This window comes from Triturus cristatus, chromosome 8 (genome assembly GCF_964204655.1).
Source record: "Triturus cristatus chromosome 8, aTriCri1.1, whole genome shotgun sequence".
Taxonomy (NCBI): Eukaryota; Metazoa; Chordata; class Amphibia; order Caudata; family Salamandridae; genus Triturus; species Triturus cristatus.
In genome coordinates this window covers 320556364-320584352 of record NC_140591.1, presented here as the reverse complement: position 1 = coordinate 320584352, position 27989 = coordinate 320556364, and the positions used below count along the sequence as shown (strand labels likewise).

The 27989-nt window shown below is 48.8% G+C and overlaps 2 protein-coding genes across 3 annotated transcripts in view; both read right to left on the bottom strand.

Annotated features, from left to right (window-relative positions):
* NUP58 (nucleoporin 58) overlaps window positions 1-27989 on the bottom strand; it is a 353742-nt gene that overhangs the window by 107096 nt on the left and 218657 nt on the right. The window lies entirely within an intron of this gene.
* Window positions 46-27713, bottom strand: LOC146802049 (uncharacterized; the record flags this gene model as incomplete). Its single annotated transcript, XM_085620654.1, has 2 exons — window positions 46-74; window positions 26816-27713. Coding segments are annotated over 2 exons (927 nt in total), but the record flags the coding sequence as incomplete, so codon positions are not given.

Below are 27989 nucleotides of genomic sequence, written 5' to 3'. Positions count from 1 at the left end.
CAAATTTGGCAAAAATGTAGGTCTGGATTCAGAAAGATCCCTTTGTTACATGGTGTAAATACGTCCAGTAGTTGCTGAGAAATTAGAAAAAAAAAAAAAAAAAAAAATTTAAAAAAAAACGATATCTGTGGGCTCGGTGGGTTCGCGAACCCTCCAGAGCACGAGCTTCATTCTCATTGGCTGCCAACACTCCACACCAAGAAGCGTTGGCAGCCATATTGTGACTCGGTAGAACCGAGTTACAAGAAAACAGTAAAACAAAGCGAAAAATGAAATGAAGAAAAGGGGGCAGGGTAAAAACACCCTGACCCCCTAGACCTGCTCAGGGGGTCCCACAAGGACACCCAGGGCCAAAAAAAGCATTTTTTTTTTTAAACGGCGGAATTTGCGTTGGGCACGCGAATCCCACCGAAATTTTTACAAAAAATGAAGGAAAACCTGCTCTTGCTTCAATGAAGCAAAGCAGGATTGCATGTCAGCCGCTCCCCTTGTGGAAACGCAATGCCGGCTCCCGCAGGACGCGGGGAGCCGGCGGGACCGTGGGGGCATTGGGGCTCCCCCCACTTACACCAATGGAGAAGCCAGGCCCCGGGGGATAGGGTCCCCGGGGTCAGAAGTGGCCTAGGAGGAGTCGACACGGCCTCCCTTCCCTATAATTAAAAAATAAATTATAAATAAAAACACGGAAAGGCCGGCCCCGGGGGATAGGATCCCCGGGGGACATAAATGGCCTGAGGAGGGGCGCAACGCAGCCACCCCCCCCCCCAAAAAAATAAAAAGGGCTCACCTGGCTTTAGGAGATGGGGTCCCAGGGCCTCTGGAGGGGGGGCCACGCTGTCCCCGTCACAAAATTAAAATAAAAAAAAAAAAAAAGCTGCCAAGCCCCAGGGTATGGGGGACACGCAGCCTCCCTCCCATGACAAAAAAAAGAAAAAAGAAAAAAAGAACCGCTCCCTCCCTGCAGCACTGTGCCAGCACTGTGCCAGGGAGCTGCGGCCCCTGGCGCATTGTTAAGTGGGGGATTAAGTCCCCTTAAATCCTGGGGGCCACCTAGTCCACCAGGTACCTCCAGTAAGCGCCACAGAGCTGCGTTGCAGAGAGGTGGTCCGAGGCCACGCCCCTTTTTACACCATTCTGCAAATGTGGCTTCTGGTGCACGGCTGGTGGGGCGATGAGGTCCTCTTGTTTCCTGAAGACCTCAGGAGACACAAGTGGACTTCATCGTCCGAGCAGCAGTGCACCAGAAGCCACGTTTGCAGCGTGGTGTAAAAAGGGGCATGGCCTAGGAACACCTCTCTGCAACACAGCTCTGTGGCGCATACTGGAGGTACCTGGTGGGCTACTTGGCCACCAGGGACCTTCAGGATTAAACGGGAATTAATAGGGATGTTATAGTTAGAAATTAGCATTTAGAAATCCTTAGAAATTCACTGAAAAAACCATAGGATTGAGGTACATTTTAATTAGAGACTCTGTTAAAAAAAACAATTGAAATTCACAAAAACAAAAAAAACATAGGTTTCAGGGATGTTCTAGTTCGAAATTAGCATTTAAAAAACCACTGAAATTCACTGAAAAAACCATAGGTTTAAGGCACGTTATAGTTCGAAATTAGCATTTAAAAAACCTTAGAAATTCATTACAAAAAAAACACAGGTTTCAGGGACGTTATAGTTAGTTGGACATTTCACTCGTACAAAACCTACAAATTCCACCGTTATAGTTAGTTCAGCTAACTATAACTCGTGCCCCCGCAATGCACTGCTGATGACGTCACATTATTACACTAGAACGATCTTAGTCTTTATCCATGGAATCTAAAATGAAGTGCTTTAATTCAATAGATGTTCGTACCCCCAGTCAGCCCTGGTCCTTTATTAGCAACCTGATTGTTCCCCAGCCTCTGTTGCCCCTCTTATAATCTGAAGTACCCAACAGCATCACCCTGGTGGTTGCCTGTAAAGCTCCAGTTCCTTGCTAGCATGCCCTTTGAAGTAATCACCTTGAACTCTTTGTGTAAACCCCGTCCCCCATTAGCACCCTACCAGGACTTTCTCCCCTACTGGCAGAATTCTTCCTGTACTGTCAGCACCCTGCTACACATGCTGATTTTTAGGTCTCACCTAGTGACGCAGCGCATGCGCTGCTCGCTTTGGCATGATCTATTGTAGTTGGTTTTTCGGCGGAAGGGAGACAGGAGATGTGCACGCGTACGGACAGGAAATTTGCACGCGTGCACATCTCCTGTCCCTCCCGGTCTCCTGCTCGCTGTGCCTGCGCGTACAGGAGATGTGCACACGGAGACAGCTCGCACACCGGAGCCTTCACCCGGGCACAGCCCCTCCGCTTCACTTTATTTTCTCTAATGAAAGTGCAGGCTTGAATTGCAGAACAGGGAGACCTGACCAGATAGCTGAATGAGGGGTTTTCCTGGACCGGCAGGGAGGAGGAACACATTGCTACTGACAGCCGCTGTGCTGCGAGTGCCACCCCGAGCCTGGACATGCAGCTCATTCATCCCTCAGGTGCCCACAAGAGGACTTTTCTGCCAGTGCACACTGTGTATTAGGAAAGCGTCGCGCAGTGCTTTGTAGATTTTCAAGTCAACTTCCTGCGAGCTGCACTAAACTTTTTATTTTTATCCTTGTATTTTTGACTTTTTTTTTTTTTTACTTTCTCTGAGGGAGGACAGTGGCATTTGAGGTTATTTAAAATACTTTTGAATAAGGAGGAATGGGCCTGACCCCGGTTTTGTGAGAAAGTGACATCTTTCTTGCATGGTATGCCCCCACTTTTTGCTGAATGTACTTTGAGTGTACCCTGGACTCCTGCCGATCAGGTGCCCAGGGCCTATGCTCCTTCCCTAAAACACAAAACCCAAATTGGCAAACCCTGGCCACATGTCAGCCCCTAGTAAATGGTACCCTAGGTACCCAGGGGAGGCCTCTAAGGGCTGCAGCACTCATTGTGCCACCCTTAGAGGCCCTGTTCTCTCACACACACACACACACCCCTCATACCCATCACCTACACTGCCATGGCATACATCAGCCACCCCTCTAGCTGGGTGCCCTATGCCAATGGTGTGGGCGCAGGAGCCCTTTGCCCCTACAGTACCCAGGGCCATTCCTGGGCACTGTAAGTGCAGTGCTGATATTTAAGAGTACATGGTGCTGAGAGCTCGTCAAACACGAACTCCACAGCACCATAAAGGCAGCACTGATGACTGAGAAGTTTGATATCAAACTTCTCAGCACATTAAAACCACACTGAAGCCAGTGTGGGATTTAATGTACCAAGCACCCCAGAGGGCATCTTAGAGATGTCCCCTAAAACCTAACCTACGATCCACGTCTGCTCTGAGGCTGCCTAGGCTGCCACACAGCAGACATGTTGCTGGACCCCTGGGTAGGAGAGCCCCTGCTCTCCTGGGCCTGCAACAATGCACATCATGGGCGAGGTGCTAAATCTCCTCCCCCAGGATGGGCAGGGGGAAGCTTCAAAGGCATGCCGCCTCTGTGAGCTTCCTCAGGCCACTGCAACCCCCCAGTCTGGCGGGAAGCTTGGCCGGAAACCCCAAATAAGGACGGGGGATGTGCCAGCCTGCCAACCACACCCCTCAGGTGGGGGAGGCGAGGTGAAGCACATCCCCGGGCTCTCGCCATCTTGAAGATGGAAAGCCCTACCCAATCAGGATTAGGCTACTGCCCCCCCTCCCACAGGAGAGAGGAAGGATAGGGGGTGTACCCACCCCAGGACAGGGACCCATTGGTCCCTGCCCTTCACCTACCTTTAACACCCCTAAATCTAGTATTTAGGGGCACCCTGAACCTTCCTTCCCTAGATTCCAAAATACAAAGAAGAGCAAGAAGGATAAGTTACTTACCTGTAATCCTAGTTCTCTTCCAGGGGTATCCTCAAAGTCATAAGCACTGAATATTCCCGCCCATGTGCGTTGACCCCGGAAATAATAAAATTATATATGAAAAACATATATATACACAGCTCTGTATATGTATAAACATATATTATTTTTTCCAAGCAAATGCAGCCCCCATAGTAGGCTAGACAATGTAGATATAAATATCCAATAACACACCATAGGTATAATACATTTTTTTTTTTTTAATGAGGTAAAAAAATCATGAGAGAGAAAAGAGAACACTGTGCAAAACAAAGATCCACAAAACATTGTTAGCCTGCAGGCTGCATTGCAATACAATACCATAGAGACTGAAAAGCCTTGTACAGGTAAAAACTGGCACCGTGCCTTTAAGGCAGCCCTGATTCCAATATCCCATCATGCCTCAGGGGTGACAGTTGTTCTTTGCGGGACCGTAGTCCTAAACACAAAGATATACTTCTTCCATATTTAATAATACAGTCCTCTCATTTGCCTGGGGAGGCGGGTGGGTTGCTTATGACTTTGATGAGGATACCCCTGGAAGAGAACTAGGATTACAGGTAAGTAACTTATCCTTCTCTTCCAGGGGATCCTCATCAATAGTCATAAGCACTGAATAGAATAGCAAGCCCATCTTCCACCGCAGGCAAATGAGAACTGCACTATACATTGAAGATAACCGAAATAATCAATCAGTTGTTGAACAGATTCCTTAAGGAGGCTTGCCCTACTTGAGTGTCTGCTCTGGTGTCCGAGTCCAGACAATAATGTCTCGTGAATGTATGGACAGATCTCCAAGTAGCTGCTTTACAGATCTCGGAGAGTGGGACATTATTGAGAAACGCAGCAGAAGCCGCTTTCCCTGATGTGGAATGTGCCTTAGATAGAGGCCATAACGTTTTCTGAGCTAGTTGGTAAGCTAATTTAATGCTTGACGCAATCCATCAGGCAATAGAACGTTTAGATGCTGCAAAACCTGTACGGACAGCACCATAGTTTACAAACAATTGGCCAGACTTCCTGACAGCCTTAGTTCTATCTAGGTAAAATTTGAGAACTCGTTTAACATCCAAAGAATGCAACGCCCTCTCAGCTGGCGAGGAGGGGTTGGGAAAGAAAGTTGGTAGTGAGATAGACTGATTCACATGAAAGTCGGACACCACCTTAGGTAAAAACGAAGGATGAGTCCTCATTACCACTCTATTAAGGTGAAATACCGTGTAGGGTTCTTTTGAGCATAGGGCCTGTATTTCACTCACCCTACGTGCTGAGGTAATAGCTACCAAGAAGGCTGCTTTCCACGTAAGGTGCTGTAAAGTAGCCTTATGTATGGGTTCGAAAGGTGGACTCATAAGCTTAGAAAGAACCAGGTTCAGCTCCCAAGGAGGCCTCACTGGGGGGTAAACCTTTTTGAGCCCCTGCAAAAAGTCTTACCACTTGAATCTTAAAGAAAGATTGTTGAGATGGAGAGCGCCTATAGGCCGTAATGGCCGCCAGGTGCACCTTGATGTAGGAGAATTTCAACCCCACTCTGGCTAAGTGAAGCAGATAAGGTAAGATCACTTCCTCTTGACAGCTCGTAGGGTTATATTGATTTTGAATACACCATAAATAAAATCTTTTCCACTTACAGAAATATGAGTGTCTCGTAGAAGTCCTCCTAGCTTCCTTCAATATGGTCATACATTCCTGGGGAGGTTTAAATGGCCATACTGGAGGACTTCAGGAGCCATGCTGTTAAGCTCAGCGAGGGAAGGTTGGGATGGTAAATCCTCCCCTGCATCTTGGTTAGCAAGTCCGGCCTGCACGGCAGACGCTTGTGCGGCCGGATCGATAGATGAAGGAGATCTGGGTACCACCACTGCCTCGGCCAGTCCGGTGCTACTAGGATCTTGGTGGTCGAGCGCTGCAGCTTGGTCACCACTTTCGGGATTAGCGGGAGAGGAGGAAAGGCGTACACAAATGTCATTGACCAGTCGATCAAAAGGGCATTCCCCAGAGACCCTGGTCGATAGTACCTTGAGGCGAAAACTCGGCATTTTGTGTTTTCGTCCGCGAAGCGTTCTACCTGCGGACGGCCCCACTCCTCGAAAATGTCCTCTAGCACTTCGTCGTTGAGGACCCAGTCCTCTGGGTCTTGAAAATGTCGACTGAGTGAGTCCGCTTGAACGTTGAGCTCGCCTGGCAGGTGCACCGCCGTTATGGAAATATTCCATGCCAGGATCCAATGCCACAGGGATTGAGCCTCCAGCGAGAGCGTCCTGGAACGAGTACCTCCCTGCTTGTTCAGGTAGTACATTGTGGTGGTATTGTCCGTTTGTACTAGAATGGAACTCGTCCTGATTGAGGGCAGGAACGCTTTGAGGGCTAGGTGGACTGCCCTGAGCTCCAGCATGTTGATGTGATACAGCCGTTCGCTGCTGGACCAAAGCCCCTGAGTCTGCAGGGATCCCAAGTGAGCACCCCAACCCTGCAGCGATGCATGGGTGAGCAACGTCTGTTTTGGGGGTTCTTGATGAAAAGGAATTCCCCACCTGAAGATTGAGTGGTTTTAACCACCACTTGATTGACTGCCTGGCCGCTGATGAAAGAGACTTTTTCCTCCCACAGGGAATTCTTTTGGTTCCATTTGTCCTCCAGATCTTGTTGGAGAGGACGCATCCGCAATCTGGCGTTGGGCACTAGGAATATGCAAGATGCCATGGCCCCTAGCAGAGATGATATCTGCCGCGCTGTAGACAGACTGTTGGCTATAATCTGCCTGCCTTTTTGGGCAAGGGATAACCGTCTCTCCTCCGAAGGAAACACTTTTCCTACTGCGGAGTCTATAATTGCTCCTAGGTAGTGAATCCTCTGCGTTGGTGTGAAGGTGGATTTCTTGTAGTTCACCCTGAGTCCCAATCGGTGGCACAAATTCAGGCAGCGTGTCAGCTGTGAGTTTACACTCTGAGGCGATGGACCTTTGAGTAACCAATCGTCTAGATAGGGATAGACGAAGACTCCGGCGCGCCTCAGTCCAGCCGCTACTACCGCCATGCATTTTGTAAACACTCGAGGATCTGATTTTAGGCCAAATGGTAGAACCTTGAATTGGTAGTGAGAGGTCCCCACTACGAATCTTAGAAATTTCCGATGACTCTGGAAGATTGGAACATGAAAGTACGCGTCTTGCAGGTCCAGCGAGCACATCCAATCGCCTCGACAGAGATGTGGATATATTTGGTGAAGCCCAAGCATGCGAAACTTTTCCCTTCTGATATGCTTGTTGAGTGTTCGTAAGTCCAAGATGGGCCGGAACTCTGCTTTTGTATTTCTTTTTTGAATTAGAAAATATCTGGAGTAGACTCCTTTCCCTCTCTGCGCCCTGGGAACTCTTTCTATTGCTGATTTGAGCAGAAGGGTCGCCACTTCCTCTTTTAGCATCTTGAGTTGATGAGATGAATGTACAGGGTGGATAGAGGGAGGGGGACTCCGGAAACGAAGCGAGTATCCATGTCGCTGTATATTTAGAACCCACTTGTCTTTGGTGATGGATTGCCACTCTCCAAGATGTTGTGCAATACTTCCTTCCACCGGAGCGGTGAACGGCATTGGAGGAAGCGATCGCTCCTTGCTTTCCTTGAGCCTTGTTCCCGCCGCTGGACTGGCGGTTATTTCCACGTCCCCTAGATGATCTGCGGGACTGGAATTGCTGCTTTTTCTGCCCTTGCTGGTCTTGATTTTTCTGCCAGTGAGGGGTTTGAACCCTCATTTGGTAGTTACGCCTGTCGGTTCCCCTACCACGACGGAATTCTTTTGTTTCTCTAGCCCCACGGCTTTCATGGTCTCGAGTTCTGATTTCATGCGAGCCATCTCGTCATCCGTATGTGAACCGAAAAGCGAGCTCCCAGAGAAAAGCAGATTCAAAATTCTTGCTTTTGCTTCAGGCTTCAGAGCCGTTAGCCTTAGCCAAGATGATCTTCTGGCGGAAATCCCATTAGCATAAGAGTGCGCTGCCAGCGTTGCTCCATCCGCTGCTGCACTCATCACCTGATTTGAGACTAGACTGCCCTCTTGCAATATCTACTCAAAGTCCTTTCTATCTTCAGGAGGAACTTTTTCTATAAATCTTTGAATAGAGTCCGAGTGATCTGTCGTAGCGCCCCAGAAGCGCTGAGGCACTGGCCACTTTTATGCTGGAGGCCGCCGACCCACATACTCTTCTCCCCCAAGAGTCTTGTGTCTTACTTTCCTTATCCGGCGGCACTGTGGATGTCAAAGCCACTGAGTGAGTTTTTCTGGCTGCAGCAGTGATCACAGAGTCCGGTGGAGGGTCCGCCTTGAGAAAAAGAGGATCCTCCGGGGCTGGACGATATTTTTTAAGTATTCGTGCCGGAGCTGATTTGATAGCAGCCGGCGTGAGGAAGATATCCATGACTGGTTTAAGCAACCCAGGGACCAGAGGCAACAGTGGACGAGACGCCGCTCGTTCGTGAAGGGTCTCAAAGATGACAGAGGAAGTGGTTTCCTGAACAGGCATTGGAATGTTCAATTTTGCCGCTCCTCTGCACAAAACATCTTGGAAGGTGCTAATGTCATCCACTGGCGAAACTCTAGATGGTGGCGTATCTCAGAGTGTGGGTGAATAATCTCTTCTGGATGACTGGCTTGACGAAGAGGATGTAGGAGAACTACGTCGTCTTCTCTCCAATCCCACCGACTCCCTCCTGCGAGAGGTGGACCTGGATCGTCTCCGGGCGAACGTGAACGCCGCGGATATTCTCTTCCTCGAGAATGGGAACCTGCTGGTCTTAACGGTTGAGCCAGATTCCTCAACCTTGCTAAGGAAATACTAACTGCATGTGCCATAGAAGTTTCCGGAGGCAGTACTCTGGTGGGGCTGTGACTCAGAGTATGACCCTCCTCCTGTCTTAATGATCTCGTCGGCGTTGTCACTTGAGGGCTCTTTTCTACTGGAAGAGCTGGAGAGAAACTCCTCACCTCTGGCGATCCGGATCTTGAAATAGACAGAGATCCTGAGCCTTCTGAGGCTGAAGGTGAAATTGAAATAGGTCGAGATGAACCATGTTCCGATGTGGTATAAATCAGTCTATGTGGAGATTTGCGTCTCGACACTGGTTTGAACGTCTGTACTCCCCCGCGGAGGACCGTCTCGACGGTGATACGCCTATCACCGGAGATCTGGACTTCGACGCCGAGTGGATAACCGGCGATGTGTCCTGCCTCGACGTCAAGAGCATTGTCGTCGACGGAGGACTTGTCCTGGACGGAGGCCTAGAACCCAACGGGGAACTTCGCCTCGACGTCAGTATCTTCTCCGACGTTTTGGAGACCTTTGACGACGGAGGCACCTGCCTCGACATAGATCCCGACGGAGGCACCTGCCTCGACGTCGATCCCGACGGAGGCACCCGCCTCAACGTCAAGTGTTCCAATGATGATCCTCGTCTCGACGTCGGTAATGCTTTCGCCGGTGATTCAGGTCTTGACGTCGAAGATCTTCCCTGATCTTTTGACAACGATCTTTGCCTCGACGCCGAACGCCTGCGTTCTTCTTGCGACGTCGACTTTTGCCTTGATGTTGATTTAGACGTCGATCGACGATGTCTCTCCTTCGACGCCGATCGAGGTTTTCTTGACGTTTAAGTTGCCGACGACGAACGAATGCGCCACACCGCTGGATCGAGTGTCGACGTAGATTGTCTCTTTGAAGCATGACTCTCCCTGGACTCCTCACCGGTCAACGGCGATCCCGCCGCTGGAGTCTTCGACGCCGAGCCAGACGCCGATGGAGAACACACAGGGATCAGCTGCTTCGACGTCGACCGCTCAGAAAGGCCATAAAGCCTAATTCTCTATCTCTCTTTCAAAGTCCTTTTTGAAAGATCCTTGCAGTGACGACAGGACGCAGGAGAGTGTGAATCCGGTAGACAGATGATGCACACATCGTGTGTGTCTGAAGAAGTCTTCTTTTTGCCACAGGATGGACAGGGCATGAACAAAGAAGGCATTTTTCTGACAGTAAAAAGATCTTAAATCTGGTCAGAAAACACAGGAAATCTGCTTCCCCAACAGGATATATTAAGAGGAAGCAAAAAAGTCACTAGAAAAGTAACAATTCTTGACTAGAAAGTCAACAAGCATTGGCATAGCCAATAGGTCTCGCCTTTGGGACCTTATAAGTGTTTAGACGTAAAACCGCTTGCACTACAGCTATCACTGTAGCTTGCCAAATCCAGGCAGTAGTGAAGAGTGAAAGAGTAAGCGTTCTTCCACATGGCAGCACAGCAGATCTTATCCAAAAGAACACCAGCAAACAGGGCAGCAGAGGTGAAAACTGCTTTTGTGAAATGTGCTTTAGTTTTGCGTTGAAGCGGTTTGCCTGCTTTAAGATGGCAGAGTTGGACAGCTGCAACGATCCAACATGCAATAGTTGAATTGGTGACTGAAGTATCTTGCTTAGATGGACCATATGGTACCAACACAACTGCTCAATCTTTCAAATTTGCTTAGTCTGTTGCAGACAAAATTTAAGACATCGTCTGATTGTGAGAAAGTGCCATCTTTCTTGCATGGTATGCCCCCACTTTTTGCTGAATTGCTGAATGTACTTTAAGTGAGTGTACCCTGGACTCTTGCCAATCATGTGCCCAGGGCCTATGTTCCTTCCCTAAAACACAAAACACAAATTGGCAAACCCTGGCCACATGTCATCCCCTAGTAAATGGTACCCTAGGTACCCAGGGGAGGCCCCTAAGGGGTGTCTGGGTACAAGACAAAACAAAGAGTCGACATGGCACACATCCCTGTGTGCCATGCCCACCACCTACACTGCCATGGCATACATCAGCCACCCCTCTAGCTGGGTGCCCTATGTCAATGGTGTGGGCACAGGAGCCCTGTGCCCCTACAGTACCAAGGTCCATTCCTGGGTACTGTAAGTGCAGTGTTGCTATTTAAGAGCACATAGTGCTGGGAGCTCGTCAAACACGAAATCCACAGCACCATAATGGCAACCCCGAAGACTGAGAAGTTTGGTATCAAACTTCTCAGCACATTAAACCCACACTGATGCCAGTGTGGGATTTAATGTACCAAGCACCCCAGAGGGCATCTTAAAGATGCCCCCTAAAACCTAACCTACAATCCACGTCTGTTCGGAGGCTGCCACACGGCAGACATGTTGCTGGACCCCTGGGTAGGAGAGCCCCTGCTCTCCTGGGTCTGCAACAATGCACATCCTGGGTGAGGTGCTAAATCTCCTCCCCCAGGATGTGCAGGGGGAAGCTTCAAAGGCATGCCGCCTCTGTGAGCTTCCCCAGGCCACTGCAACCCCCCACTCTGGTGGGAAGCTTGGCCGGAAAACCCAAATAAGGACAGGGGATGTGCCAGCCTGCCAACCCCTCCCCTCAGGTGGGGGAGGCGAGGTGAAGCACAACTCCGGGCTCTCGCCATCTTGAAGATGGGAAGCCCTGCCCAATCAGGACTACGCTACTGCCCCCCTCCCACAGGAGAGGCAGGATAGGAGGTGTACCCACCCCAGGACAGGGACCCATTGGTCCCTGCCCTTCACCTACCTGTAACGCCCTTAAATCTAGTATTTAGGGGCACCCTGAACCTTTCTTCCCCAGATTCCAAAATCCGAAGAAGAGCTAGAAGAAAGAAGACCTGCCCTGCAGCTGCTAAGAAGAGGAAGACACCAACTGCTTAGGCCCCAGCCCTACCGGCCTGTCGACCCTCAATCCTGCTCCTGCTCCAACCCGGCATCTCTTGTGGCCAGCAACCTCACAAACCACGGAGGACCTGGCTACCTTTTGACACTAAACTCCTGGGACTCCAATGAGTAGAGGCTCTACTCAAAATCTACTTCTAATCCCTGGCAGCAGCCCGGAACCGCCAACCCTTCACACTCTGCACCCGCCAAGCCTGGCCTGTGCCGGAGTGAACAAAGACCACGAGGACGACCCCACGGCGACTGTGACACAGAGTCCGGCACCCAAGGACCTCCCTCGACACTCCTGAAGAAGCCTGCAGCCTCAGAACCAGGCGCCCCCCCCCAACCGCGATCAACAGAGGGTAAGATTTCCCAACACCAAAAGGCACCCCTGCACCTGGCGCCCCGCAGCCCCCTGTGTCCAATCCCGGGGTACCTACCTATCCTCCAACTACCCAACTTACCTCTCGAAGTGGTGGTGGCACCTGAAGAATCTTCGTCCCCGAGCTTGCAGTCTTTCTAAACTGGAGATTTCCCATTGAAATCAATTGAGCGCCCGAAGGCTCAAAAGCACCCTGCACCCAGCCGCCCGAGTGGCCCTGGCAGTGCAATCTCTACACCTATATACTTCCCCACTTGCCCTGAGTAAGTGACCAGGAGCCCAGCACCACAGCCGCGTGGCCTGCGAGTCAGCAGCCACCAACCAAGGCCCCCTACCTCTCATAGGATAACATTGGGCCTAACTCTCTCTACACCCGGCCGCCCTTGTGCCGCTGAGGGTGAACCAACTGTACCTACCTGACCCTGGAAGACCCATGAGTCTATGCCCAGAACCTTAACTCTGCCAGTCGAGTACTTACCTTTAAACCGATAACTCATTTTCTCCATAGGGTAACAGAGTGGTTTTTCCTGAAATTAAATTTCTTCTAAGTGTGGACTTTTCAAAACTTAAAATGTTCACCAAAAATCAGCCGAGTAATGAAAACGAAAATACTCACCTGCTATTAGGTGAGCTTCCAGTGCTGGATCTTGGTGCCCAGCACGGACTCTGAAAAATACTTACAACTGTACTTACCAGTAACCCAATTTTCTCCCATAGGAAATCATAGAAGAAATTTCACAGAAAAACAGTCCAAGTGTCAATTTCTGCAAACTTTAAATAATTCTTTAAAAATCGTATAATTTCTGAAAACTTAATTACTTACCTGTTTTGATTAACCCCTTCAGTGCCCATGACGAGTTGGACTCGTCATGGGCCGCGGTGGCGCTGTGCCCATGACGAGTCCAGCTCGTCATAGACCCCGCCCGCTAATGCAACGGCCGGCACAGGGCGGGGAAAGGGGCGGGCACTGAAGGGGTTAAGGTCCCAGCACTGAGTCTAGGCACCCAGTACTGAATTACAAAAGTAACAAGAACATACTATACCTGCAACTTGAATTTTCTGCCATAGGGAATCATTGACTGTTTTCTATGAAATTTTTTATAAGTGTCAACTTTTAAAATAGCAAAATATTGTCTAAAAAATCATCACAGTAATTAAGTCGACTTTTATCACTTGATTCCAAGTACTGACCCAGGACTGAATCTAGGATCCAGTCCTGGAAATCCAAAAGTAATCCTATAAGTAATCTGTTGCAAATAACTTGAGACTTCCATTGAGCTCAAAGCATTATTGTGTTTAAAATTGTGTTGTCTATTGCAACCACTTGTAACTTTCTACAAAAGTCAATTGCATATTGCAAAAGTATTTATAAAAAGTATCTAATTCTGAGAAAGTATATTTTAATACCTGTTGTTGGTTCTAAAATAAAACAAGCATATATTTTTTTATATATAAACCATTGGTCTAGAGTTCAGTTATTGAGTGTGTGAGACCATTTGCTGACTGAGTGTGTGCAAGAAATGCTTTACACTGTCCTCTGATACTGCCTTACTGCTCGACCAAGCTACCACTTTAGAGAGTAAGGTTATATCTAACTTTAGCCTCTGCCAAACCTCTGGGGACTGTGGACTCTGTACACCCTGTACCTATTTGGGAACAGTATATACAGAGCCACTTTCTCACACTGATGTCCAGAGTGTATCGAGATTATTCAGCAGATGTAGATCGGTTTGGAAAAAAGGTACGAAGAATAATAGGTTTGTTGAGGAGAAATAAAGATGGAACCTAAATCATGAATTAGCCTCTGGGAAGAAAGTAATCATCAGTGAAGTGTAGATAGGCGTCTTTGATTGGTGGGGCATTAATTTTGCCAATTCTCCCAGCAGAGGTGAGAGCTAACGGTAATGCGACCTCCCAGGTGAGAAATTTGATTTTCACCATGTGAATATGCTCAAAAGGTGGTTTCTTAAGTTGTGAAATAACAATGTTGGGACGCCATTCTGAAGGAGGAACTTGAATTGGGAGAAAAGCTTTGAATAATCCCTTCATGAATGGTTTCACAATTCTTGCAGAACAGAGCGAAAATGAATTGGAAGAATGTCTAATGAGAAATGGCAGCTAGGTGAATTTTGATAGATGCATGCACCAATCCCGATTTAGCAAGAGAGAAGGTAAGGTAAAATTTGCTCAGCTGATGAGTCAAACAGATGGACATTGCTTTGTAAAGACCATGAACAGAAGCGTTTCCATTTCAACTTATAGGTCATTAAGCACTGTAGCAATGAGAATCAACCCGCAAAGCTCTCTTCATTTTCATGAAAATTCTGGGAATGAGAGGGCATGGGCAAATAGCGTAAGCAAAGATCCCCAACCATCTTATTGAAAATGCATTCCCCCATGGCCCTCTCTGAGGTTCCTAGCTGGCGCAGAACCGGCATTTCCGATTCCCCCGAGAGGCGAAGAGATCTAGGTTCGGTTTGCCCCATTGTAGGAATACGGAGTTGAGGATCGGTTGATTGAGCTCCCACTTAAGACAGATATGACTGGTTCTGCTCAGAGTGTCCGCAAAATGGTTCAACAACCCTGGTAGATGTTCCGCCTTGATGGTTATGCGGCGTAAAAACACATTTCCATATCTTTTGAGCTTCCATAGAGAAAATGTGGGATCATGTACCTCCCTGCTTATTTAGGTAATGCAGGCAGACGGTGTTGTCTGTTCGTATAAGGATGGATGAGCATTGAATCCTTGGGAGGATTGACTGAAGAGCCAGAAAAATGGCTCTTAATTCTAAGAAATTGAAGTGCACTTTAGATAGCGACGCATTCCATCTGCCCCTTATGGGAGATCCTGAATGTGCTCCAAAACCCTCCAGAGAGGCGTCCATTTTGATAATGAAATATGGAATTGGAGAGAGGGAATTTAGCCCTGAAGAGAGATTCTCGAAGGACTGCCACCAAAGAAGCGCTTTTCTTATTTTTGGTGTGATACGAACGAGATCGTCACATGATCCAGTTACTTGAAGACATTGGCTGTCCAGCTGCTCCTGAATGTGTTTCATCCTGAAACGGTTGCAAGGAACTAAAAATGGCTGAGGACATCATGCCAAGTTAAGATTTCAGGAGACAAACTCTTCTAGAGAGATCACGAGCCAGCAATATCACACTTGTTTGTTTTTGCACTAACAAGAATGCCTTGTCCTGTAAATTATCCAGAGTTATCCCTAGAAACCGTATCCTCCGAGTGGGAGAAGGTTGAGGCTTTTGATAATTGACAGTCTACCCCAGGCAGTTTGATATGCTGAAGAGATGGTGTTTTCACTAGCCAATTGTCTAGGTACGGAAAAAGTTGCAGACCTTTAAATCTTAAATGCGCTGCTACTGAGAGCTGAACAGAGACCGAAGGTCAGCACCTTGAACAGATAGTGAACTCCTGTCACAGTAAAACAGAAGAACCTTCGATGTGTGGGGTGAATGTGGATATGGAGTAGGAATTTCTTCTGCGAGCACCTCTAAAAGGTGTTTTCTTGTATTGGAGTGTTCCTAGGGACCTTGCAGTGTCCGTATCAACCTTGATGGCTAGAAAGGCATCATCCATGTGCTTCCCAAAAAGGCGCTTTGCCATAAAAAGGCATATTTAAGACCTCGCTCTAAACCTTAGGGCAGAACGTGGTTGCCTTGAGCCAGCCCTGGTGCCTAAGGGCGGCTGCGCCTGCGAGTTGTCAAAATGCAAGGGAAGCTACTTCCATACCAGAATCAATTATCTCAGACGCTGATCTTTCCCCTTCCAGCAATATCTTCCTTGCTTCTTGTTCTTTTATCTTCTGGAAGAAAATCTAGACATGGTGTGATATTGAATATGCTACTTACCAGTATGCATCTGTTCTTGGCATGTAGGGCAGCTGACATTCATATCTGTGCATAGATCGCCTCCTAGTGTTGGGTCCGGATGATTGCACATTGTTGTCCTGGAAGAGTCTTCGAAGTATCCTGAGATGGGTGACTCCTCCCCTGGACCACAGTGCGCATGGGCATCCTCTCCATCCCCAGATTGTTTTTCGCCATTGTGGCAGTGATGGAGTAGATACAGGAAGTGATGACCATGCTATACAGTAATTCTGAGAGCTGCAGCTGCTACAGGCGCCGGGGAGGAGGGTGGGCGATATGAATGTCAGCAGCCCTACATGCCAAGAACAGATGCATACTGGTAAGTAGCATATTCAGTTCGAGGCATGTGGGCTGCTGAATTCATATCTGTGCATAGAATACACAGCAGTACCTCCTATTAGCGGCGGCTACCCGTGCCAGCTGCAGCGGTCTGAAAAAGAGTTTTGAGAACAGCCTGTCCTACAGCTGCCTGCTGTTTTGAGTGTACATCTACACAGTAGTGTTTGGTAAATGTATGTATAGGTGACCATGTGGCTGCTCTACATATTTCCTGTAAAGGAATGTTTCCCAGGAAAGCCATGGACGCCCCTAACTTTCGTGTTGAGTGGGCTCGTGGGGGAATCGTTAATGTGCGTTTAGCTTTCTGATAACAAATCTGTATACATTTAACGATCCATCTGGCTATACCTGCTTTGGAAATGGCGTTGCCCTTGTGTTGTGGAGAGAAGGCAACGAAGAGTTGTTTAGTTTTCCTAAAGTTTTTAGTTCTGTCAATGTAGTACACGAGGGCCCTCTTTACATCTAGTGTGTGGAGCATCCTCTCAGCGACATTTTGTGGGTTTTGAAAGAAAACAGGCAGCTCAACGGTTTGGTTCATGTGGAACTGCGATATTACTTTAGGCATGAATTTGGTGTTGCTACGTAGTACGACCCGGTTTGCGTGAACTTGTATAAATGGCTCCTGAATGGTTAGTGCCTGGAGTTCACTTACTCTCCTTAAGGAAGTGATGGCAACCAGGAAAGCCACTTTCCAGGTGAGGAATTAAATCTCACATGAATGGAGAGGTTCAAAGGGTGGACCCATTAGTCTGGTGAGGACCAAGTTGAGGTTCCACACCGGTGCTGGGGGGTGCCTTGGGGGAATCACCCGTTTAAGTCCTTCCAAGAAGGCTTTGATGGCAGGCACTCTGAATAAAGAGAGGTGCTGCCTGTTTTGGAGATAGGCTGCTACTGCGGTTAAATGGACACGTATCGAGGTGTATGCCAGATTGCATCGGTATAGGTGTAATAGATAGCAGATTATGTTCTGAATAGATGCGTCTAGCGGGTTAATGTCATTGTTGTTGCAATAAATGACAAACCTTTTCCATTTGGCTGCATAGCAAGATCTGGTAGTGGGCCTCCTAGCTTGCTTAATGATCTCCATACAGTCAGGTGGCAGGTTTAGGTAGCCAAACTCTAGGACTTCAGGAGCCAGATTGCCAGGTTCAGCTGTTGCGGATCTGGGTGCTGAATTTCTCCATGGTTCTGCGTCAAAAGCGCGGGTTTGAGCCGCAGCCTTTGATGCGGCACCACAGAAAGTTCCAGAAAGGTGGTGTACCATGGCTGGCGTGCCCATGTTGGAGCAACCAGGATTAGGGTCAGTGAGTGCTGTCGCAGTTTGCGCGCCACCAGCGGTATCAACGGCGCTGGGGGAAAAGCGTACGCAAATTTGCCGGACCAGTTCATCCATATCGCATTGCCCTGCGACTGGGGATGTGGGAACCTGGCGGCAAAGCTTTGGCATTTTGCGTTTTCCCTTGTGGCGAATAGGTCTATCTCTGGATGACCCCACTGCTGGAAGTACGGTTGGAGTACTGATGGGTGTAACTCCCACTCGTGCATCTGGTGGCTGTGTCTGCTGAGCAGATCCGCCATCTGGTTGTCCTTGCCTGGGAGGTGTTCCGCCATGAGGAATATGTTCCTCTGAATGGCCCACTTCCACATGCTCTGAGCCAGATGAGACAACTGTGGAGTGTGTTTTCCTCCCTGCTTCTGTATGTAGTACATGGCGGTCATGTTGTCCGTCCGGATCAACACGACCTTGTTGCACAGGTGTACTTTGAATGCTTTCATTGCCAGGAAGATTGCCATCAGTTCCAGAAGGTTGATGTGCATCTTCTTTTGTTGTGTAGTCCATAGTCCCTGCACTGTGTAATTGAGTACATGAGCTCTCCATCCTTGGAGAGACGCGTCTGCTGTCAGTATTATTTGTGGAACAGGGTCTTGGAACGGTCGGCCCTTGCAAAGGTTTTGTGGATTCCACCAATGCAGAGAGTTGTATGCCCGACCGCTCACCAACACTAGGTCTTTTAGTTGCCCGTGAGCCTGATTCCATTGACGTGCTAAGCACTCCTGAAGCGGGCGCATATGTAGTCTCGCGTGTGGGACTATGAAAATGCAGGAGGCCATTATGCCTATCAACTGCATGAACACTCGCGCCGGAAGGGAGTGTTGAGGTTGGAATTTTGAGGTCAGCAGTTGTATGCTGTTGATTCTCACTAAAGTTGGCTGAGCTGTGGCAGCCAGAGTGTTGATTGTTGCGCCTAAGTACTGTTGTACGTGCGCAGGTTGGAGACTTGATTTTGGGTAATTTAGTGAGAATCCCAGATCGTGAAGAAGGTGAATGGTGTGGGACATGTGGGTGGCACATTGTTGTGCTGACTTGGCCTGAACTAGCCAGTCGTCCAAATAAGGGAAGACGTGAATATTTTGTCTTCGCAGATGCGCGGCCACTGTCGCCAGGCACTTGGTAAAGACCCTGGGTGCTGTTTTTACTCCGAAGGGGAGAACTTTGAACTGATAGTGATTCCCTTGAATAGTGAATCTGAGGTATTTCCTGTGTGAAGGGTGTATTGGTATGTGGAAGTATGCATCCTTCAGATCCAGCGTAGCTAGGAAGTCCCCCTGACTGAGTAGTGGGAGAACCTGTTGGAGGGTGAGCATATGGAAATGCTCCGTAAGTATATATAGGTTTAGGAGTCGCAGGTCTAGGATAGGTCTGAGCGAGCCGTCCTTTTTTGGGATCAAGAAGTACAGAGAGTACACCCCTGTGCCCTGCTGGGCGATGGGCACTACTTCTATGGCCCCTTTTGCGAGCATAGCAAGCACTTCTTGCTGGAGTAAATCTAAGTGTTCGGCTGACATAGGACGGTGCTTTGGTGGTATGTTGGGTGGAGTGGAAGTGAGTTCCAGACAGTACCCATGTTGAATGATGTCCCTGACCCACCTGTCCGTGGTGATGTTCTTCAATGCGGACAGGAACAGCTGGAGTCGTCCCCCGACAGGTGTTAAGTGGTCGGGGGGTAGGGAGAGGGCGTCACGGTTTGTTCTTTGGGGAGGACCTGGTGTTGCCATATCCACGTCCCCTGCCCTTGGTGCTGGATCCACGATATCCACCCCTGTTGTTTTTGTCGTAGGTGGTTTGTGTGCCACCTTTAGAATACTGTTGTTGTGACCCCTGACCCCTTGACGTTCCCCTATTTCCAGTGCGACGAAAGGAGCCACTACGGAATTGCTGCGTTTGTAGCGCTCCCATAGATTTGGCAGTGTCTGTCTTTTTTTATTTTCTCTAGGGTAGTGTCAATGTCCGGGCCAAATAAAAATTCCGTGTTAACCGGTAAGTTCAGGATATTGTTTTGTATCTCGGGTTTGAAGCCCGAGATGCGTAACCAGGCATGGCGTCGCAGCATGACACTTGTGTTTATTGCCCTGGCCGCTGTGTCAGCTGCGTCTAGGGCGCATTTTATGGATGCATTAGTGAGGAGTTGTCCTTCTCTAATGAGGAGTTCCGCTGACTCTTTATACTCCTCTGGTAGATGTTGGAGCAGTGACTCCAACGTGTCATAATGTGACCTGTCATAACGTGCCAGGAGTGCCTGTGTATTGGCAATGCGCAGGATATTCGCTGCTTGCGCTGCAATACGTTTGCCCGATGTTTCAAGAACCTTTGACTCTTTGTCTGGGGGAGGAGCATCACCAGTCGTCTGCGAGTGGGCTCGTTTGCGAGCGTTGGCAACCACCATAGACTGACCTCTAATGTATTTAGGGTCTCCAGGTGCAGGCTTATATTTCTTTTCAATCCTGGGGTTTAACACCCGGGCTCTTGTGGTGTCTTTGAAAATGTCTTTGGCAGGTTTCAGAACCCCTTTAAGCATGGGCAGAGTCTTGACAGTCCTTTCTGAAGATGCAAAAGTGTCAAGCAGGAAGTCCTCCTCAATGGCGTCAGAATGTAGTTATACCCCATGATGAGCAGCAGCCCGTTCGATAAGGGCATTAAATGCGGCCGTGTCCTCTGTAGGAGATGTTTTAATGTTGAAGAGTTGCGCATCCTGAGTATGTGGCGCGATACTTTGGTCTGTGGGGTCATCCCATGCCTGATCAGGGTCTTGTGGTTCATCGGGATCTGCGTCCCCGGGGTAGATGGTATCGTCCCCACCATATTCCTGCATCGGGTCCGATTCAGAGTGGGTAGGAGAAAAGGATTGCGGATCCAGTTGGAGGGGATGGAAGTGTTCTTGTAGCACTGGTTCCTGCTCCGCCGGTAGCTTGCGTTTAAGCGGAATTTTGTATGGAACTTCTTCCCTGACTGGTGTTATTTTGCGCTTGTGGAGCATTAACCTGCCAGTGTCGGCGTCGATAAATTGCGGCCCGAAGAATCTTGTTCTGGTAGGCCAGTGGTGGTGGACTGTGTGTGTAGGACACGTGTCCGAATCTGAAAGAGTTTCGGTGCCGATGTCGGTGGCAGCCCAAATGTAATGTTGGGGGGCTCTGAGTGCACTCTACAGGGTGAGGTAGTGTCGGGACCCGAGGTAGAGTGGAGGGCTACCCGGTCATGGATGCGTTGTAGAGATGCAGAGACCTGCTGCACAGCAAACTGAGATGGTGGTTTGGTGGGCATCTTGGTAGTAGGCGTCGAGGCCGACCCCGACTTTTTTGTTGGAAGGGGGTCACTGGCCTGAAAGGATGCATCGATAGTCGATGTAGTCGAGGACTTATTCGGCATCGGTGCTTTAGGTGTCGACGTAGCCGAGGCGGCCATCTTGACAGCAGAGGTCCCGGGCTTCGGTGTTGGCGCCGAAGGTGTCGGTGCCTTGTGGTGCCCGAGGGCACGCTTCTTTTGTGCGTCGACCGCATCTGCTGCGGTGAGCTCGGCGCCGAAGTCTCTTTACGCGTTTGGAGCCGACGACTTTTTTTGGCGTCGGCGCCGGGGCAGTGGATTGTTTCGACGCCTTTGATCCGACCACCACCAGTTTCACTTTCGATTTTGAAGGGACTGGAGCGATGGATGTTTTTGGGTTTAACAACCCGGTCGTCTTTGGTGATAGTGGCTCTTGCATAGCGTTCGATGCCGGGCCGGAAGGCGGGGCCGAGGAACCATGTATTAGGTCTTGGGTAAGGCCCGAAGGCGATCCCTCGACCGGAGCCTGACGACGATGCACAGTTTCGGCCTCCGTTTCGACGGATTGGCCTAGCTCCTCGGGAGAGCTGTCTTCTTCGGCCCCATAGGCTTCGTCGAAGTCCCCTACCTCGTCGACGGCTTCTTCACGTCGAAAGAGCCCTTCGTCATCGTCGTACGATTGGGAACCATGCTCTGAAGCGGGGCTAGAGACTATTTCTTCCACGCTCTCGGCGTCCTCGTCCTCAGTGCTGAATATATTGGTGGGTGCGGGCGCTGCCTGCTGCGCCTCGAGCCTCGCTGCCCGTCGGTTCCGTAGAGTTTTCTTGGATCAGAACCGCGCGCAGGCCATGCATTTCGATTCGTCGTGATCCGGCTAGAGACATTTATTACAGACCGGGTGGACGTCGATATGAGGGTACTTGGCGTGGCACAACGGACACCTCTTGAACGGAGTCCTCGATTCCATCGTCGATCGAGCGTCGAAGTTTGAACCAAATCTGTCCGGAAGTTGGAAGAGGGTGTGGAGCACTAGAACTAGTATTCGACACCGAACGGTAACAGTACCGACGAAAACTATAGGCCTTTTGGCCTAAAACTAAGCATTCCGAAGTTGAGCTAAGATAGTTGCATCCGAACCCAATGGCGGAAAAAAACAATCTGGGGATGGAGAGGATGCCCATGCGCACTGTGGTCCAGGGGAGGAGTCACCCATCTCAGGATACTTCGAAGACTCTTCCAGGACAACAATGTGCAATCATCCGGACCCAACACTAGGCGGCGATCTATGCACAGATATGAATTCAGCAGCCCACATGCCTCGAACCCACCCACATCTGGCAATCATAGCTCCCCAGAACTTTAGCCCTTGGACTATAGTGCCTGAAATTGTAGTGAATCCTTTGCCAATGTTATCAAGACACCTGCTTTCTTTGTCAGGCTGTGTAGTGATAGGCGCTGAAGGTTCTTTGATCTGCGCTGCGCAGCTTGAGTTATAACGGAGTCTGGTTTTTCCCACCAGATATGCTGGGGAGATGTCTGGGGCTTTATACATCTTGCCAATCCTGGGAAGGACTGTAGACACAGAAAGGAATATGCTACTTACCAGTATGCATCTGTTCTTGGCATGTATAGCTGCAGATCTACACACTATGCATACATCGTCATCTGGTGTTGGGCCCGGATGTTTGCACTTGTTTTTGTCCTGGAAAGTCTTTGGAAGTCACGAGATGGGGGACTCCTCCTTAGGATGCTAGTGCGCATGGGCATCGGCTCCATCCTCAGATTGTTTTTCGCCAGCAGGGAAATGATGGAGCTTCGTAAGAAAACAGGAAATATGCCCATGTATGGTATATCTAAATAAGATCTTACTGGAACAGATAAAGGTAGCCGGGGAGGCAGGTGGGCGTGTGTAGATCTGCAGCTCTACATGCCAAGAACAGATACATACTGGTAAGTAGCATATTCCGTTCGAGGCATATGAGCTGCAGATTACACACTTTGCATAGATTGTATAGCAGTACCCCTCCTTAGCCGCAACCACCAGTATCTATTGCAGTAGTTTGAAATAGTGTTTTGAGTACAGCCTGGCCCACACTAGCTTGTTTTGTGAATGTGTGCGGTGTAGGTCATGTAGCTCCTCTGCAGAGGTCATCTAAGGGAATGTTCCCTAAAAACGCCATGGAAGCCCCTATCATTTGTGTGGAGTGGGCTTTAGGAGGAACAGATAAAGTATGTTTTGCTTTGTGGTAGCAAATTTGTATACATTTAACAATCCATCTAGCTATCCCCGATTTTGATATGGGGTTGCCTTTGTGTGGTGGTGAGAAAGACACGAAAAGTTGTTTTGTCTTACGAAAGGGTTGTGTTCTCGCGATGTAATATAGCAATGCTCTTTTAACATCTAAAGTATGTTCAGCTCTTTCTGCGACCATCTGTGGTTACGAGAAAAATACCGGCAACTCTACAGACTGAGGTGGAAGGGAGAAGGAATATGCTACTTACCAGTATGCATCTGTTCTTGGCATGTAGAGCTGCAGAGCCACACACTAAGGATAAGATCGCCATCTGGTGTTGGGCTCGGATGATTGCAGGTTGTTGTTGTCTTCAGGAGAAGTCTTTGGTCACGAGATAGGTGACTCCTCCTCTGGACAACAGTGCGCATGGGCATCCACTCCATCCTCAGATTGTTTTTCGCCATGATGGGAAATGATGGAGTGTATATGAAGTAGAGAGAAAGGATGTCCATGTGTAGTGTCTAATTAAGACAATGCTGGAACAGGTACAGGTCCCGGGGAGGCAGGTGGGCGTGTATGGCTCTGCAGCTCTACATGCCAAGAACAGATGCATACTGGTAAGTAGCATATTCCGTTCGAGGCATATGAGCTGCAGATCACACACTAAGGATAGACTATATAGCAGTGTCTCCCCTAGCGGTGGTCACCTGTATCCGTTGCAGCAGTTTGGAATAGAGTTTTTAGGACAGCCTGGCCTACTGAAGCTTGTTGTTTGGAATGCACATCGACACAGTAGTGCTTAGTGAAGGTGTGTGTAGTAGACCATGTGGCTGCTTTGCAAATGTCTTCTAAGGGGATGTTCCCTAAGAATGCCATAGAAGCCCCTATTTTACGCGTGGAATGCGCCCTAGGGGGAACTGTAAGAGTACGTTTAGCCTTTTGGTAACATATTTGGATACATTTAACTATCCACCTGGCTATACCCGATTTGGAAATGGGGTTACACTTATGTGGTGGTGCGAAAGCAACAAACAGTTAGTTGGTCTTTCGAAAAGGTTTGGTTCTGACGATGTAATAAAGCAAGGCTCTTTTAACATCTAAGGTATGAAGTGCCCTCTCGGCTACTGAGTCTGGATTAGGGAAGAAGACTGGCAGTTCGACTGCTGGTTTAGATGAAAAGAGGAAATGACTTTTGGAAGGAATTTTGGGTTTGTCCTAAGAACCACCTTGTTCCGATGTAGTCGTAGGAAGGGTTCTTCAAGAGTTAAGGCTTGCATTTCACTTACTCTTCGCAGGGATGTGATTGCGACAAGGAAAGCTACTTTCCATGTTAGGAACTGCAGCTCGCATTTGTGCATTGGTTCAAATGGGGGACCCATGAGCCTTGTTAGAACAATATTAAGGTTCCACACTGGTGAAGGTGGTAATCTTGGAGGAATAATTCTTTTAAGACCTTCCATAAATGCTTTAATGGCCAGCACCTTAAAGAGGGACAGGTGTTGCCTATTTTGCAAGTAGGCTGCTAATGCCGCTAGATGTAGGCGTATGGAGGAATAAGCTAAATTGCATCTTTGCAAGTGTAGCAAGTAGCAAATGATGTTTTGGATGGACGCATCCAGTGGACTTATGTCATTGTTAGTGCAGTAAATGGCGAATCTTTTCCATTTTGCTGCATAACACGCCCTAGTAGTAGGTCTTCTGGCTTCCTTTATAATATTCATACAGTCTGGAGGGAGGTTGAGGTATCCGAACTCTAAGACTTCAGGAGCCAGATTGCCAAGTTCAGAGTTTGAGGATCTGGGTGTCTGATTTCTCCATGGTTCTGGGTTAATAGAGCCGGGGAGAGACGCAGTTTTTGATGTGGAACTAGAGATAGTTCCAGAAGTGTGGTGAACCAGGGTTGGCGTGCCCAAGTGGGAGCTACTAGGATGAGCGTTAGCGACTGTTGTTTCAGTTTGCTTACTACAAATGGAATGAGTGGGAGAGGCGGAAAAGCGTACGCAAATCTGCCTGACCAGTTCATCCATATTGCATTGCCCTGTGACTGCGGGTGTGGAAACCTGGCGGCGAAGGTTGGGCATTTTGCGTTTTCTTGTGTGGCGAACAGGTCTATGTCTGGTTGTCCCCACTTTTGGAAGAATGGGAGTAGGACTTTGGGGTGTAATTCCCATTTGTGTATTTGCTGTGTGTGTCGACTTAGGAGGTCGGCCACCTGGTTCTGAACCCCTGGGAGGTGTTCTGCTAGCAGGTAGATGTTTTGGGGAATTGCCCATCTCCAGATTTGTTGTGCAAGTTGGGATAGTTGTAGAGAATGTGTCCCCCCCTGCTTCTGTATGTAATACATTGTGGTCATGTTGTCCGTGCGGATGAGGACAGTTTTGTTTTTTAGGTGCATTTGGAAGGACTTCAGTGCTAGGAATACCGCTAGAAGTTCTAGGTGATTGATGTGGAGCTGTTGCTGTTGAGTAGTCCACCTGCCCTGAGTGGTGTGTTGAAGGAGGTGGGCTCCCCATCCTGTAAGAGATGCGTCGGTCGTCAGCAAAATCTGTGGAAGAGGCTCTAAGAACGGCCGCCCTTTGGACAGGTTGATGGTGTTCCACCACTTCAGTGAACGAAGTGAGCGGCTGTCCACCAACACCAGATCGGCAAGTTGTCCGTGGGCCTGGTTCCACTGTTGTGCTAGACATTCCTGTAGGGGACGCATTTGAAGGCGTGCATGGGGTACTATAGAGATGCATGATGCCATCATGCCTAAGAGTTGCATAAACACTCTTGCTGGAATAGAGTGTTGTGCTTGAAATTTTTTGATGAGATTTTGTATGTTGGCTATCCTGGCTTTTCCTGGGGTAAGCTATGGCCTTGGATGCATCTATGGTGGCTCCCAGGTATTGGTGTACATGGGAGGGTTGTAGTTGAGATTTGGGATAGTTGATTGTAAATCCGAGCTCGTGTAGGGTTTGAATAGTGCGGTGAGTGTGGAGAACGCATTTGTCGAGAGTATTGGCTTTTATGAGCCAATCGTCTAGATAGGGGAAGACATGGATTTGTTGTCTCCTGAGATGTGCCGCCACTACTGCTAAGCATTTGGTGAATACCCTGGGTGCGGTTGTTACTCCGAATGGGAGAACTGTAAACTGATAGTGCTGACCGTCTACCACGAATCGTAGATACTTCCTGTGTGCAGGATGCATGGGGATGTGAAAATATGCGTCCTTGAGGTCCAAAGTGGCAAGGAAGTCGCCCTGTTGAAGTAATGGAAGGACCTTTTGGAGAGTGATCATGTGGAATTGGTCTGATTGTATATACTGGTTTAGTAGTCTGAGGTCCAGTATGGGTCTTAAGGTTTTGTCCTTTTTGGGAATGAGGATGTATAGAGAATATACTCCTGTGCCCTGATGTTGTAGTGGAACTGGTTCTATTGCGTGTTTCTGAAGCAAAGACTGAATTTCCTGTTTGAGGAGCGTGAGGTGGTGAGACGGTGTTTGAGTGTTATGTTTGGGGGTGTGTGCATGAGTTCAAGGCAGTAGCCAGACTGGATAATTTGTCTTACCCACCTGTCTGTTGTGATGGAATTCCAGACAGGTAGGAACTGTTGAAGTCTTCCCCCGACCGGAGTGGAATGGTCTGGGGGGAGTGGTGGTAAGTCACTGTTTAGTGGCTGTAGAGGTGCGGGTGTTGTTGTTGCCCCGCCCTCGGCCTTTGGTATTATTTCCCCTGTAACCTCCTCTAAAGTATCCTCTGTTAAGGGATGTTTGACCTGATGTTTTGAAGGTGGAAGAGGTGTCTGTTCCCACATTTTTGGAGGCCCCTCTATAAAAGGAGCGACGAAAGGAGCCTCTGGCTTGAAGAGACTGTAATGCTCCCATTGATTTAGCAGTCTCATTATCTTTCTTTATTTTTTCTAATGCAGAGTCTACTGCGGGTCCGAATAGTTGCTGCTGATTGAAGGGTTGAGCAAGAATGGTGGTTTGTACTTCCGGCTTAAAGCCGGAAATGCGGAGCCATGCGTGTCGTCTAAGTAGCACGCTTGTGTTGACTGTCCTAGAGGCGGTGTCCGCTGCGTCTAATGCGCATTTGATGGAGGCATTTGATATTAGTTTGCCCTCTTGGATAAGGTCATTGGCCTGTGATTTGTATTGATCAGGCAGGTGTTGCAAGAGGTCTTCCAGTTGATCATAGCGAGCCCTATCATAGCGAGCCAATAGGGCTTGTGTATTGGCAATACGCCAGTGGTTAGCAGCTTGTGCGGCAACTCTTTTGCCGGAAGCCTCTAAGAGCTTAGACTCTTTGTCTGGGGGCGGTGTTTCTCCGGTTGTTTGGGAGTTTGCCCGCTTTCTGGCATTTGACACGACTAAAGAGTCTAAGGGGAGTTGCGCTTTGATGTACGCAGGATCCTGTGGTGCCGGTCTGTATTTTTTTTCTATCCGGGGGTTAAGAACCCTGGCCCTAACAGGGTCTTTAAAAACCTCAGTGGCGTGCTTTATCACTCCCTTAATCATGGGTAGAATGTGAACGTTTTTTTGCGACTGCTCAAAGATGTCGAGGAGAAAATCTTCCTCAGGTGTGTCTGTGTGCATGGTGACGCCATGGAACAGCGCCGCCCTGTTTATAAGCTGACCAAACCCCAAATGGTCTTCAGGCGGGGAGGGTTTTGAGGGGTATGGAGTGAGATCGGGTATGGAGTGAGATCAGGCATGTCAGGCATAAAGTCGTCTATGGGTGCCGTGTCCGGGAGTGTAAAGGGATCATTAGGATCAGTGGGATCATCAAGGAAATCCGGGTCTCCCCCTCCACCTAAATCATCATCATCCTGTGGAGATGGTAAAGGAGAAGGCGGTGGGGGGGATGGGATAGGAGGTAAGACAGGAGAGGTAAGACAGGAGAGGAAGGACGTATGGGTGAGGTGGCACAGTCCTTCTTTGGAGGAGCTG